The 16,754-nt window shown below is 38.1% G+C and overlaps 1 protein-coding gene across 1 annotated transcript in view; it reads left to right on the top strand.

Annotated features, from left to right (window-relative positions):
* Positions 1–16,754, top strand: part of LOC150089578 (DNA (cytosine-5)-methyltransferase PliMCI-like) — a 596,839-nt gene that overhangs the window by 44,429 nt on the left and 535,656 nt on the right. Inside the window, exon 5 of the mRNA XM_090368675.1 lies at positions 16,388–16,477. Coding sequence (XP_090224801.1) covers positions 16,388–16,477 — 90 coding nt within the window. The remainder of the gene's footprint in view (positions 1–16,387; positions 16,478–16,754) is intronic.

The raw sequence follows: 16,754 nt of genomic DNA on the forward strand, positions 1-16,754 counted from the left end.
AGAGTAGCTCATGGTGTCTTGTCAATGATATACAGGAATTTTTCTAGGAGGGACAGGGATGTGATTATTCCCTTGTATAAGGCATTGGTCAGGCCACACCTTGAGTACTGTATACAGGTCTGGAGGCCTCATTTCAAGAAGGATGTAGAGCTGCTGGAACGAGTACAGAGAAGGGCAACAAGATTAGTGAATGGAACAAAGGGTTGCTCTTACGAAGAAAGGCTTAAGTTTTGCAAATTACAGAGCCTGGAGACTAGGCATCGGCGAGGTGATCTGATAGAGGTGTATAAGGCTTTGAATGGCTTGAGCATGCTCAATGCCGATGGGATTCTTCCTCTTGCTCAGAATAATCACCTGAGAGGGCATAAAAATTCAAATTGAGGAAGGACGGATGTCGGATAGATGTGCGGAAATTTGCCTTTAGCCAGCGGGCAGTTGGTTTGTGGAATAGACTCCCATCGCTTGTTGTTGAAATTGATAGCCTAAACAAATTTAAGGCTCAGCTGGACAGGTATTTTGAACGAATGGAGGGGTGAAATGGGAGTAGTGCTTTTTTTTTTTTTTTTTTTTTGGCTGATGCTGAATAAGCTTGCTTTCTTGCATCATATGCCTCTACTAATGCTAATGCTAATCCGTAAACCAGATATCATCATACTGTCCTATTGCCCTTCTTCCCATTCCTGGGAAGGTACTGGAAAGACTTATTGTTGGAAGATTTCTAAATTATTACAATAGAAAAAATTTACACGTACCTAATCAATTCGGTTTTACTAAAGGAAAATCTATAGTAGATGCAATTGAACAAACTATGGATTTGGTCTCTACTTCAAGTACTAAATACGTCCTTGGCCTCTTCGTGGACTTCAAAGGGGCCTTTGACACCTTATGGTGGCAGAGTGTCCTGCCTAGGTTCCAGGGGGCCGGGGTCTGTGTGCCCATTTACAGAATTATCACTGACTACTTTCAGGATCGATGCCTTGTAGTCCCATCTGGACATTGCTCTGTATTTAGACCAGTTACTCTCAGCTGCCCTCAGGGATCCGTTCTTGGCCCTGTTTGCTGGAACATGGTCCTTGATGGGTGGCTGGTTAAAGAACATGAGCGTATTTCTAAACTTGCAGACGAACTTGTTCTCATTTATTGTAATTCCAGACTTGAATTGGAAAAACGTGGAAATGATGTGTTGCTTGACTTAAATACTTGGTGTGTAACCCACAAACTGGAGATTTCCCTAATGAAAACCACACAAATGTTCTATAAAGGTAATCTAAATTTACATAGACCACCAAACATAAGATTAAACCACCAACCTATTAAAATTGTCCGTACGTATAAATACCTTGGTATAATGGTCAATGATCGGTTTCAGTTCGTAGCCCATGCAAAGTATATACTCCAGAAAATAAAAACACAGACTGAAAAATTAATTAGAATTACAAGATGTGCCTAGGGCATTAAGCCCCAAGTACCTCTTATAATGAGTATATGCTTCCATAATACATTTTTAATGTATTATGGAAGCATATTTTTACATATAGTTTGCTACACAGCAGGTGCATGAGGCACTAGTATTTGTAAATGACTTGTAAAATAGTATTTGTGCAAGCTCAGCGGTTCTTTTTATTAGCGACATCAAGGGCATGTCGTACAATTTCGACGTCAGCTCTCCAGGTACTAACAGGCAAACTGCCCATTTAGTTTGAAATAATATTTAAATACTTACATTATTATAGGTGGAAGGGTCTACTTGCTGTTATTGACCACTATACACTTAATCTAGAGTTACCAGTTAAGAAAGATGTGCAGAGAATTTGGAATCAGTTCCTTGTAGATTGGCAGGAGGAATGGTCTAATGATACTAAGGGTAGAATAACTAATAAATTCATGCCTAGGGTGATAGAATTAAGTAAATCAAATATGCTTTGGTTTAATCCAGGCTTAAATTTAACGTTATTGATTTCAGGCCATGGAAATCTGAATTTTAAATTGCATACTTTTGGCCTTGCTGCTTCTCCACTATGTAACTGTGGATAGCCTGAAACAGTGCAGCATTTAATATTTGAATGTAACTGTTACTTAGATTATAGAAGGGACTTATAAATATTGACAAATATATATGAGGAGAGTGATTTACCTAGATTTCTTGAAAGTAAAGAAAATTACCTTTCTTTGGCGGAATTCGCAGATAAGATCTTTAGGTGAAGGAAAAGACTGAATGGAACTGACTGATCCTTAGCAAAAACACTTGTCTTTTGAGGACAACATGATGTTCTCCCTTATGTTTGTACTGAGCACAGAGCTTGTGCTTGGTATTTCGATTCCTCAAAAGACTTGGGGAAAATTGAGTATAAAAAAAAAAAATTGAAACTGTCTTAATTAGAAATTAATGATAAAGCTTTTGTTGCTGAGGTTTGCAGCAATTTTGAATTTGGCTTAATTATAGACATGACTGGATCGAGTTAATTAAAATTTGGTGATAAAAAATATATTGAACTTATGAAAATTTTAAAATGAGTACCTTATGTGCTCAGGCAGTTGGCCTTTTGTAAATGGTTGTCCTTGTGTTCTGGGTGGCTCTGGACAAATCGCTGAACTGACTTCCCACACGGGATATGACAGATCTTGGAAAGAAAATTTTGCCTTGCAGCTTCATAATGCTGAAATCTCAGATTGGTTGTAGTATTTTGGGTATAGTCTATTATCTGATGTACTCTTTTCTTGTTGTAAGATCAGGATTTCTGAATTGCTAAATTGAAATTTAAATCACTGTGAAATTTTGTTAGATAGATATTGAGCTGTTTGTTGACGAATTTATATCTTAGGTTGAGATCAAATTTCAATAGAGTTGACCTGTAGTGATGGGGATAAAGAGGTTATTTGATTATCACAAGACAGTGATTTTTAGTTTAACGTAGTTGTTGCTGGGTTTTCAGTATAATAATTGGATGTTTTCAATTGTGTAAATTGCTTTCTTACTGGCTGGGGAAATCCCCATTAGATTCTTTTCTTCACTGCATGGTCTTATGTTAATATCAAGAGTTTTAATCATAATATCAGAGTTAAATCATAATATAAAGAATTTTAATCTTAATATCAAGAGTGTTAATAATAATATCAATAGTTTTAAAAATGTCAAGAGTGTTAATAATTATATCAATAGTTTTAAAAATGTCAAGTGTGTTAATAATTATATCAATAGTTTTAAAAATGTTAAGTGTTAATAATAATATCAAGAGTTTTAATGTTAATAGTTTTAACCAAGTAAATTGAAAATTGTCTTGGTATCTGATTATTGCAGTTGTGACATGTTAATTTTCTTGGTACTGCTGCCAGGTAGACAGTTATTGTTCTACAAGATTAATATAAATTGATCTACAAGATTAATCTAAAAGATTAATTTTCTTAGTTTAAAAATTGATCGTCTTTTACAAGATTAATCTAAAAGATTAATTTTCTTAGTTTAAAAATTGATCGTCTTTTTCACTAATAACTTTACTCTTTTCTTCCTACTTTGCTTCTTTTCTGGGATGCCTGTTTTTCTCGTCCCCTTGCTTTCTATCCACTTTCCTTTCCCTCCATTTTCCCTACTACTCCTATATCCCTTTTCCTTTCTTTGAAAGGCGCCTCCGTAGCCAGGTGGGAAGGAGCAGCAGTGCGTAGCACACACTTCTTGATTAGACCGGGGTTCGAGCCCGTCACCACCAAATACAGAGGATGCGGAAAGGTCAGGGAATGACCACCGCATATCCCGGAGCAATATGGCCTTAGTTGCTAATGCTCCTAAAAAAAAAAAAAACCAACCTTTCTTTGAATACCTTGGGGCTCCCAGGCTTGCCTGATAGCCCCGGTAAGAGTCTCAGCTAGAAAATGGAACTGGTGTGCCTCCACAGACCAAGGTTGGGAGTCAGGTTGGAGGACCAGGTGTCCCCTACCCCCCTGGCTGCGAAGTCGCCAGGTGCCAGCACTCAACATAACAAGACACATACTTATGCACCTACATATATACACTTGCCAGCCTAGCCTTTGCCTTTTCAGATGTTACAGCGGCATATAGGGGAAACCCCGGAGACTGCAATTGAAACAGACACCTTTGACACTTTTACCTTGTACATAAAGTGCTTTGAATAATTTTATGCAGGTTCCTGTTCAAGATTCACGTAGTACAAGTAAAGTCTTCTGATCAGCAACAACGAATAGACTTTGCTCTACAATTTCTGGCTCATATGGAACTTTATGATACATGGGCTCAAATGACCTTGTGGTCTGATGAGGCATGTTTCATTCTTCATGGGACTGTAAATGCACAAAACTGCCGAATATGGGGAACTTCTCGTCCATCTGCTGTGCATGAAAGACCACTACAAAGTCCATACGTTACAGTATGGTGTGGATTCACAGCAGAGTTTATAATCGGACCATTTTTCTTTGAAGAGTCTACACCTCATGGCCCTGTACGGTAACTAGTGCACGGTACTGCATTCTTCTATGAGATCATATTATTCTCGCTCTGCAAGAAAGGCTATGCTTAGAGACTGTAGTGTTAATGCAAGATGGTGTCCCTCCCCATGTTGGTCGACAAGGGAAGGAACTGCTCCGTTCAACATTTGGAAATGATCGCATCATTTCTAGAGACAGTTCTGGCCAGCCCAATTAGCAGATCTCAATCCCTGTGATTTCTGGCTATGGGGATACCTGAAAGACAGAGTTTACCATGGCGGCTTGCAGATGCTTGTTGATTTGAAAGCAAGCATTAAACGGCATGTGGCCAACATCCCCAATGAGATGCTACTCCAAACTGTGTTGCACGCAGTCCTCAGTTTTCAGAATGTCATTTCAAGTGAAGGAAAGCACATAGAACAATATCTGTAGATTTCTAAGTTCTGATATTAAAATCTAATCCTAAGTGTTTCCATGTCATGTTTACAGTACCAATTTCTCCCCTGGTGGTGGAAATTTGAACAAATTTTTTTTCTTCTACAGATTGCTTCCCCATACCCTAAATGACATAATCACCAATTTTCACAGTGCTATCTCTAATCGTTTTGACACAAGGGTCTCCTGAATAAGGAAACTTATTTTATTACCACCCGGTATATATATATAATCACTTGATTCATTTCATCTGCTTCTTAATCTGATGAATCTCTGAAAAATCTTTATCTGTATTTATTATTATTATTATATGAATACAAGTATATTTTACTACAGAAGCTCTCAGTTTTGATGGTTGATTGATTCTTGAAAAAGTCATTAAAATTGAGTTGTTTAAGAACAATATGGTGTGCATGCATTTTGTAAATTCACTTGGATTATCTCACTGAGATGTGATGTTTTCAGTCTTCCAACCTGTATACTTACCCATCTATGTTTAGTATAAAAGAAAGCTACAATGCTCAAACTCATCTGTGTATATATACAAGGTGTTTCAATTGAAATGCACTGGGATCTATTTCATTTATATTTAGAATTAGGCTGTTTCTTGTTTGAGCCTTTTTTTTTTGTTATATTTGGGTTAAAATTGGACTCTGGGTGTACTTCTGAAATGGACATAAACCGATTTTATTTGAAGGTGGGGGAAACAAACAAACAAACAAACTACTGTTGTATGTGATAGCCACTTTTCTGTGGGTGCATTTATCTGTGGTTGTGTTTATCTACATTGCTGTACAAGGGAAGTTACATGTCTCCCCTTGCAATTATTGACAAAAGAAACAATGTTCAAAAGAATTATTTTAAAAATTATCTGGGGTGGAAAGCAGCAATTTCATGAAATAGAAGTTAAGGAAGAATTTATTAATGCAAATGTGCAATAAATTCATTATCAAGAAATAAAAAAAATAAAAAAAATGGGATAAATGAAACAGGAATGGATATTTCTGTGCCCATCTTTTGTGATTTTGACCCGTTGTCATCAGAGATCACTTATCAGTAATGTTCAACAATGTTGTATGGCCACTGCTATTATTTCCACAAATTAAGGTTAACAATGTAATTAATAAAACAGGAGCAGCAGATTCAAATAAGTTTCATTTTTATAACAAAACATTAGACACACACCATAGAAAATTCTGTGTTGTTTATAGGAAAGAATGGCACTAAACATGATAAGTTAAATGATACAGGTAGTATAATGTTTTGATAGTATAGTTTCTAAAGCACACTTGCTTTAGACCAATGGTTTTCAATCGGTGTGCCGCAACAACGTTCTTGGGGTGCCATGTAATTTGGGTTTAAGTTACTTAAAGTTATTGTTATTTTGAAATTTATATATTTATTTCATTATAAAAGGGTACAGTACAATATCCATTGTACCATATCTTTTTAATTTTGTGGTGATCTATAATTGGTCTTTATTTAGTACCTCTATATAAAGAATAAAATTATTATATAGGTATATATTAAAAGGTCAAAAACCACTGTGTTAGGTATTTGTTTTGTCCTAGGGGTGCCGTGAAAAAATTACTGGGACACTAAGGGCGCCGTGAACCGAGAAAGGTTGGGAACCTCTGCTTTAGACACTATACAAAATAAGGAGAAGATTTAAATATTGGGGGGTTGTTAGTTTAAATGCCCCCTGAATTACTGTGTACTCCCATTCTCTGGTCCACTGGAAATGAATTTTATGGAATTATGAACACAAATCAATCTTTCAACTGGTGCAGAAAAATTCAGAACATCTGGTGATGGTTTCCAACAAAAGCATTGAATTTACAGTGTTGCACTGCATAAACTGAATGAAGAGCACAGTGAAATTCACGAGAACAACTTGTTTATTTGCATGCACATTTGTAAAATAATGTGAAATCATGTCTTCCAAAATGATTTGTGCGAGATAGTATTATTGTGTGGAGACTGAAAATCTGTTGTATGTTAGCCTTCCCAAAGCCAGGTAAAGATCACACTGGCCCAAAAAATTGTTACTCTAACTAGTTGTTTAGGGAAAACATTGGAAAAGATAATCAATGTCAGACTAATATTGTTCCCAGAGACCAAAAATATATTAAGTCCAAATCAGTATGACTTCCAAAATTGTAGATTATCTCGTGGTCTTATGATCAAAGCTGAGACAAATATTTGGGATGCCTTCCTTAGGAATGAACACCGGCGGAATTACTTAGCAAGTACAGGTCACTGTTGAAAAAAAGCCGTGAATTAGGGTTGAATTTGAAAGTGTCTGTAATTCTGCCCAGACACGATAGGAGGGAGTATATGATGAGAGCCTTGTCGATCAATTCGGCCCTGGAGGGATTGTGCAAGGCTCAAGGGGTAGAATTTTTTTCAGCCTGGACTGTACTTGTTAACAGGAGAGATTGCTTCTACAGGGATGGGATACACTTAAATAGAAAGGGTGCAAGAATTTTTGCTGATGCTGTCGAGGCAGTGTTAGGTGGGTCGGAAAACTGCTAGTTGGGGGGGGATACAAGGACTAATAGATTAACAGTAGCCACTGGCAGAGGTGGAAGTGATTCTTGCACTGCTTCTATTGAAATGAGCAGAAGCCTGAAAAACAAGATGCAGGATATTTCAGAGACTGCTGGGAGTCATTGCGGTACAAGTAAACACATGGGTTGTGTTAGGGTAGCTAAGAATAGAAACAGGTGCATGTATACCTGCGTGTACACCAATGCTACGAGTTTGGTAAATAAATTTGATGAATTTGAGGTATTGCTCAAAACATCAAAGGCAGATATTGTTGGGATATCAGAGACGTGGTGTCACACAGATATCAGTAATGCGGAACTGGAATTTGGGGAATACAATGTGTATAGAAAGGATAGACAGGACAGGAGGGGAGGAGGGGTTATGCTATTAATTAAGAAACACAAAGTCCAAGGAAGTGAAGCCAGTCGACATCGATGGGCAGGGCAGTGTCGAGTCAGTTTGGTGTGACATAAGCATAGGGAAATCAAAATTGAGAGTAGGAGTGTGCTATAGGCCTAATGACTCTGATGAGTATAATAAGATATTGTACAGGGAAATAGAGTGGGCCAGTAAATCAGAGAGTCTTATAATGGGGGATTTTAATTTCCCAGATATTGACTGGAATTTGTGGGTTGGTCACTCGCACACTAGCAAGGCTTTTGTGGATTTATTGGATGATTGTTTTCTACATCAGCATGTTTATGAGGCAACAAGAGGGAGCAATACTCTTGATCTGATTATCAGTAGTGATTCTTCGTGCATTAAGAATCTGCAGATAAATGAACCACTAGGTGGCAGTGATCACAGTGTGTTGAAGTGGGATTTACTCAAGGAGGTAACTACCATCAGAGGTAAAGGGAAGGGTTTTTGTTTTCGTAAAGGCGACTATGATGGTCTGAGACAGTATTTAAATTCTATACAGTGGGACCAACTGATGATGTTACCAACAGCAAACTCAAAATGGGAAGCATTCAAGGAACTAATCTTTGAGGCTACCAGGCTTTACATACCAACTAAGAAATATTCTTCAAGGTTTAGGCCTAAATGGTTGTCAGATGAACTAATGAGACATGTGGCAGAGAAGAAAAATGCATGGGATACATACGAATTAATGGGTGACATGGAAGCCTATGATAGATATCAGTTGGTCTGTAACCAAGTCACAAAGGAGATTAGGCAGGCAAAGGCAGACTACGAAAAATCCTTGGCAAAGGATGCAAAGAAAAACAGAAAAGAGTTCTTTACATATTTAAACTCAAGAAGGAAAGGGATGAATCAGATTGGTCCACTGGATATTGATGGTTCAATAGTTGAGGATCCTGCTCAGGTGGCTAACAATCTAAACAAGTATTTTGCATCTACATTCACGCATGAGGAGTTATTCAGGAAGGAGAATGATGTAGGTAAAGTAAACATTGGCAGTGAGCTGGATGATTTTGTAATAACTGAGAGGAAAGTGGAGGAGAGATTGTTGAGGATAACCATAAAAAAGGCACCTGGGGTGGATGGGATCTATCCAGTTATATTAAAGGAGGCAGCACAGGAAGTAAGCAAACCCCTAGCCATAATTATGAGAGCTTCTTTGGACTCAGGGGAGGTACCCATAGACTGGAGATGTGCAAATGTAACCCCAATTCACAAAGGAGGATCAAAGGCTGACACAAGTAATTATAGACCTGTTAGTTTAACTTCTGTTCCAGGTAAATTAATGGAGGCACTGGTTAAAGAAGCACTGCAGGATCATCTAGACAAGAATTCAGTTATAGCTCAGACGCAGCACGGTTTTGTTAAGGGCAGTTCTTGCCTGACCAATTTGATTGGATACTATGATGTAGTCACAAAAGAACTGGATGCAGGGAATAACTTTGATATTATATATTTGGATCTTAGAAAGGCTTTTGATACTGTTGCACATGGAAGACTGCTGCACAAATTGGAGCAGTGTGGCATTGGACGCAAATTGCTGCTATGGATAAGGGGATGGTTGAGTGGCAGAAGACAGAGAGTGGTAATCAATGGACACTGCTCAACGTGAACTAATGTTATTAGTGGAGTTCATCAGGGTTCAGTGTTGGGTCCGTTATTGTTTTCGGTGTTTATGAATGATATTGATGATGGGATATCAAGTTTAATGTCCAAGTTTGCTAATGATACAAAGGTTGGCAGGGTTGTTAAGGACACTACTGACGCTATGCTGCTGCCACAGGATCTGGAAAGGTTGAACAGATGGGCTGAGAGATGGCAAATGAAGTTTAACATTGACAAATGTAAAGTACTACATATGGGAAACAGTAACCCCAGAGCAACGTGTCAACTTTGCGGTACTACACTGACAGTGGTGGAGAATGAAAAGGACCTGGGGGTAATTGTGCAGGCAGATATGAAGTTCTCTGAGCAGTGCAGACGAGCTGCAAGAGTAGCTCATGGTGTCTTGTCAATGATATACAGGAATTTTTCTAGCAGGGATAAGGAGGTGATTATTCCCTTGTATAAGGCAATGGTTAGGCCACATCTTGAGTACTGTATACAGGTCTGGAGGCCTGGCCTCATTTCAAGAAGGATGTAGAGCTGCTGGAACGGGTACAGAGAAGGGCAACAAGATTAGTGAATGGAACAAAGGGTTGCTCTTACGAAGAAAGGCTTAAGTTTTGCAAATTACAGTCTGGAGACTAGGCACCGGCGAGGTGATCTGATAGAGGTGTATAAGGCTTTGAATGGTTTGAGCATGCTCAATGCCAATGGGATTCTTCATCTTGCTCAGAATAATCATCTCAGAGGGCATAAATTCAAATTGAGGAAGGACGGATGTCGGATAGATGTGCGGAAATTTGCCTTTGGCCAGCGGGTGGTTGGTTGGTGGAACCGACTTCCATCACTTGTTGTTGAAGTTGATAGCCTAAACAAATTTAAAGCTCAACTGGACAGGTATTTCGAACGAACGGAGGGGTGAAATGGGAGTGGTGTGTGTTTTTTTTTTTTTTTTGGCTGATGCTGAATAAGCTTGCTTTCTTGCATCATATGCCTCTACTAATGCTAATGCTAAGTTATGATATGTGTGCACATTGAGAAAGCTTTTGATACAATGTGATGGTTTGGGATCCATCAAGATCTACATGAATCTAGCCTTCGAATTACTCTGTCAAACTTCATCTGTTACATTTTTTGACTAATAGATCATTTCTGTTATATTTCCATTCTACCATTCTCAAAATATACATCTAATTGAAAGGCAGCTACAAAGAACCATAAACAGATTAATTTATTGCACCAGAAATAATGGTTATCAACTTCCTAAGCAAAAAAAAAAAAAAAAACCCACTGAAGTACCTTTGTGGTGGTTTTTTTTTATACATTTTTGACTCAGCAGTAGACCCAGGTGTAATTTACATCTTGAGTCAGATCTCCAAATAGATTCCTATTAAATAACTTTCTAGCATAGTATTAAATTTCTAAGTCTAATACTTGGCAAAAAAATTTTTTCTATACTGGTCTCTTATTAGGTATCATATGGACTGTTGATCTTCTGTTTATGCCTTAGCCAGGCAAAGCATATTGAAATGGCTTGAGTCCATACACTACAATGCTCTCTGAGTTGCACTTGTCGCTTATACAGAAGCCAGTGAACCTCCACTTCAGCTATGGTGAGAAATTGTCCTTCTGAGTTGTGCAGCTAAAATCAGCAGTCTCCTCACCCCGTCATACCATTTGGCAATATGTTTTCAAGCTAAATTGGAATAATCTGTACCGCAAACTGTGGAAAACTAAACCATCTAGAATTAGGCTACAAGAATTAAAAATAATTAGACCGGGGTTCGAGCCCGTCACCACCAAATACAGAGGATGCGGAAAGGTCAGGGAATGACCACCGCATATCCCGGAGACATATGCCCTTAGTTGCTAATGCTCCTAAAAACTAAACAACTGGACTTGGATAACATTAAGCAATTATGATACTCTAAAACTATCATATATACTGATTCTTTAAGTGCTCTTCAGTCTACTTTTTCTCACAGTCATCCACTATTACAAAACCTCAAATAGTTAGTACACCTGCACATCATCAGTCATTTTTAATTCACTGCAGGACGAAGGCCTCTCCAGAAACTTCCCAGTTCCTTCTGTTTTGTGCAATGGCCATCCATTTACTACCCATAAACTCATGAATTGCATCTGTCCATCTCCGTTATCCTCCTGGTTTTCTTCTAGTTTCTCTTGGGTACCATTCTGTTATTTTCTTAGTCTATCTGTCATCTTGTCTTTGAGCTATGTGTCCTGCCCAAGATCATTTTATTGGCATAGAACCATTTAATCGTGTGTTTCGCTTATCTAACAGTCTGATTCCCAGTTTAATTTGTTCCATTCTTCTCTATGTAGTTCTCAGCTTCTCTTCCACTCTTTTGGTGAGTGCCCAAGTTTCACTTCCATGTCCTTGTGGGGAGTATACATTGGTTCATTATTTTACGTTTCAGACAAATTTGGATATTGCTCCTCAGTATATGACTATATTTCCTGAATGCTATCCATCCAAAATTTATTCTTCTCTCGACTTCCAGCCATTTATCATTATTACAGCTAATGACTTATACCAGATAAGTATACGAATCCACCTTTTCAATTACTGCTCCTTCAATGATTATATCCCTTTCTGTGACATACTTGTTCATCATTACTTTTGTTTTACCCATATTCATCTTTAGTCCAAAATCCTTACTACCTCTGCATACCTGATGAAAATTTTCCTCTAATTTTTTGCGATTGTGATCATGACTTATGATCTGACATGTTCATAATGACATATGATCATGACTTATGATCACAATGTCATCTGCAAATCGTAAATGGTTTTGGTACTCTCCATTCACATTGACTCTTTTCTGCGACCAGTCTAATCTTCTGAAAGCTTCCTCAAGGGCAGCAGTAAAAAACTTCGAAGATATTGTATCTCCTTGTCGAACTCCTTTCTCAATTTTAAATTTGCTACTTTCATTGTCTAATCTAATAAAGGAAGTGGCATCCTCATATATTTTCTTCAAAATCATAATATATGGGGTATCTTATGCCTTGTCTTTCCAGTGCCCGAAACATTGCCTTATGCTGTATGGAGGCAAATGCCTTTTTATAATCCGCAAATGCCAGGCATAACGGTGTTTGATATTCATTTGTTTTCTCCATTAGCTGTGATATTATGTTCAGGTGATCCATAGTTGAGAATCCTGTCCTAAAGCCAGCTTGCTCTTTTGGTTGATTCTCATCAAGTATTCTTTCTAATCTGTTTGTAATGACCCTTGTGAACAACTTGTAGATGTGGGATAACAAGCTAATTGGTCTGTAATCTCCAGTTTCTGATTTATCTCCTTTCTTATGCAGCAAAACTACGATTGCAATATTCCACTCCTTAGGCGTCACATCTTTTCTAATGCATTTTGTGAAGAGTCTTGCCAGTTTTTGTGTTATGTATCTTCCTCCTAATTTTAACAACTCTACAGAAATTTCAGCTTTCCCCGGGGGCTTTCTGATTCTTCATTTCTTCAACACATGTTCTACCTGTTAGGGTGAGTACAGTGGTCTCCGACAGTTTTTAAATTCTGTACAGTAGGATCAACTGACGATGTTACCAACAGTAAATTCTAAGTGGGAAGCATTCAAGGAATTAATCGTGGAAGCTACTAAAAGTTTCATACCCATTAAGAAATATTGTTCAAGGTTTAGGCCAAAATGGTTATCTAATGAACTAATGAGACTCGTAACAGTGAAGAAAAATGCATGGGATGCATATAAATTATCAAGCGACTCAGAAGCCTATGACAGATATAAGCTAGTCTGTAATTAGGTCACAAAAGAGGTTAGGCAGGCAAAGGCAGATTACGAGAAATCCTTGGCAAAAGATGCTAAGAAAAACAGCAAGGATTTCTTTACTTATATAAACTCTAAAAGGAAGGGGATGAATCTGATTGGTCCACTTGACATTGATCGTTCGACTGTTGATGATCCTGCTCAGATAGCAAACAAACTGAATGAATATTTTGCATCTACATTCACACATGAGGAATTATTAAGGTTTGAAAATGGCAGAAGGTTATCAAATTGTAGCAGAATACTTAATGATTTTGTAATAACTAAGAGCAAAGTGGAGGAGAAATTGTTGAAGTTAAACATAAGAAAAGCACCTGGGGTGGATGGGATCTATGCAGTTATATTAAAGGAGATGGCAAAGCAACTAAGCAAACCCTTAGCCATAATTATGAGAGCATCATTGGACTCAGGGGAGGTTCCCACGGACTGGAGATGTGCAAATGTATCCCCAATTCACAAAGGGGGATCGAAGGGTGACACGAGTAATTACAGACCAGTTAGTTTAATTTCTGTTCCAGGTAAAATAATGGAATCGCTGGTTAAATGATGCATTGCAGGATCATCTAGACAAGACTGCAGCAATAATTCAGACACAGCATGGGTTTGTTAAGGGAAAGTCATGTTTGACAAATTTGATAGGATATTATGATGTGGTTACAAAGGAACTGGATGCAAAAAATAATTTTGATATCATATATTTGGATTTCAGGAAAGCTTTTGACACTGTTGCACATGGAAGACTATTGTACAAATTGGAGCAGAATGGTATTAAGGGTAAGTTGCTACAATGGATAAAAGGATGGTTAAGTGGGAGAAGACAGAGGGTGGTAATCAATGGGTGCTGCTCTTCGTGGACTAATGTTATTAGTGGAGTCCCACAGGGTTCGGTGTTGGGTCCACTGTTGTTTTGTATATTTATCAATGATATTGATGAAGGTATATCAAGCTTAATGTCGAAGTTTGCAGATGATACAAAGGTTGGCAGGGTTGTTAATGACAGTAATGGCAGTGTGCTACTGTAACAGGATCTAGATAATTTGGGCAGATGGGCTAAGAAGTGGCAACTGAAGTTTAACCTTGACAAATGCAAAGTACTGCATATGGGTAGAAGTAACCCCAGAGAAACGTACCAACTGTGTGGTACTACACTTAAGGTGGTAGAAAATGAAAAAGACCTGGGAGTAATTGTGCAGTCAGATATGAAGTTTTCTGAGCAATGCAGACAGGCTGCCAGGGCAGGTCATGGGGTTTGGCAATGATATATAGGAATTTTCCTAGCAGGTAGAACGAGGTGATTGTCCCTCTGTATAAGGCAATGGTCAGGCCACGCCTTGAGTACTGCGTACAGGTCTGGAGGCTTCATTTTAGGAAGGATGTAGATTTATTTGAGCGTGTACAGAGATGGGCAACAAGATTGGTGAGGGGAATGAAGGGATTCTCTTACCAAGAGAGGCTTAAGTTCTGCAAATTGCAGTGGCTGGAGACTAGGCACCTGCGTGGTGATCTGATTGAGGTGTAGGCCTTCAATAGGTTGATCACGCTGAATTCTGATGGGATCCTTCCACTTGTTCAGATTACGAACCTAAGGGGGCATAAATTCAAATTAAGAAAGGACAGATGTAGAATAGATGTGCGGAAATTTGCCTTTAGCCAGCGGGTGGTTAATTGCTGGAACAGACTTCCATCTGTCGTGGAAGTTGATGGGTTGAATAAATTTAAGGAGGAACTGGACAGGCATTTGGAGGGAATGGTGTGATTTTTTTTTTTGGCTGATGCTGCATAAGCTCATACACTTGCTTTCTTGCATCACATGCCACTACTACTACTACCTCATCAGGAAGGATATCAAGTATGTTGTATGTGTTATTAATTTGTGATCCAGCTTCCCCACTGCTGGCATCATTCCCTCACTCCTTGTATAATTCTCTATAGTAGTCTTATGCTATTGTGTGTGTTCACCTGCACATATACAATCAAATCATAATTTTTTGTTGGATCTCTGGGCATTCTGGAATACCAGGAAACAGACTGATGCTGCTGCCAAAATTGCCTCCAACCTGACCTTGCATTCTTCCAAGATACCTTATGTTGATTATAAACCCATTATACAACACTTGTAAAAAGAAATTTGGAAAGAGCAAATGAACAATAAACTACTTAAGATCAAAACTGGAAAGAGCAAATGAACAATGAACTACTTAAGATCAAAACTGAGTTGAAGCAATAGTTTACTGAGCCTAAGAAAGAATTGAAAAGAAGTAGTCATACTTTTCAGATTATGAATTGTCATACTCACCTAATGCATAGTTACTTGCTCACAAAAGATAACTCTCCACAGTGCAATATGTGTCATTTCCTACTAATAATAAGTCATATAATCTTAAAGTGTCCATTGTATGTATGTAAGGGAGCAGAAAATAGCTATCTCTTTTTGTTACAATCAGCCGAAATCACAACATACGAGATCGAAAGGATATTGATGATTTTTTCATTTTACTAAAACTGGCAGATATCATCCTATCTGAATAGCCATGTCAAATGCTATACTTCTGTTCCCTCTAAGACTGTATTAGGTGCATTATGGCCTTAGCTGTTGATGCACCAATAAATCAACCAACAACAACAGCACTTGAGTTCAGGAGAGCAAAATGGCCTCATTCTCATCTTTCTGGTGCCTCCGTAGCCAGGTCGGCAGGAGCAGCAGTGCATAGCAGCACACGCTTCTTGATTAGACCGGAGTTCGAGCCAGTGGCTACCAAATATGGAGGATGCGGAAAGGTCAGGGAATGACCACCGCTTATCCCCGGAGCAATATGGCCTTAGTTACTAATGCTCCTAAAAACCAAATAACAAACTAACAATTAACAATCTCATCTTTCTCATACTCTTGTGGTGTTTGGAATTGATTCTGTAGTATAGTAATGAGATTTTGTGACGCCAAGCACTTGTGCCGTTGAAGCAATATGGATTTGGGTAAATTATGTGGCGAATTATATAATAACAAGAATTGAATAATTAACTTTTATGAACTGTGTATTTTCTAACTCCACTGCTTAGAAAAGCATGGATTATACCAAGAATAATGTGTATAATTTTGTTTTTTTCTAAGCAGGAAACGGAAGAGGGAAACAGAGAATAGTTTAAACTCAGCAGAGGATTTGCAGTTGGAAGAAAAAAAAATGAAAAAGGATACTATTAACAAGTAAGTACAGGCCTTAGTTTAAATATACAGTAGAACCCCGTTAATCCGGACCCCCAATGATCCGGACTTTCTGTTAATCCGGATTGGGTTTTCTCTCAGGGGAAAAATTCTGACTACTGAAAAAAAAATACTGTATATGGAAGGAATTATAAAAATAACTGACTTATGAGTGGTTTTTTTCTGCAAATTGTATGATGTATTTACAAGCGTGAGCTTATATTAATGATGTCATTGTAAACAAGAAGAGCAGGGATAATGGGACTACAACTAGTTCGTG

The sequence above is a fragment of the Mastigoproctus giganteus genome, chromosome 2 (genome assembly GCF_048544385.1).
Source record: "Mastigoproctus giganteus isolate SK-2022 chromosome 2, ASM4854438v1, whole genome shotgun sequence".
Lineage (NCBI taxonomy): Eukaryota > Metazoa > Arthropoda > Arachnida > Uropygi > Thelyphonidae > Mastigoproctus > Mastigoproctus giganteus.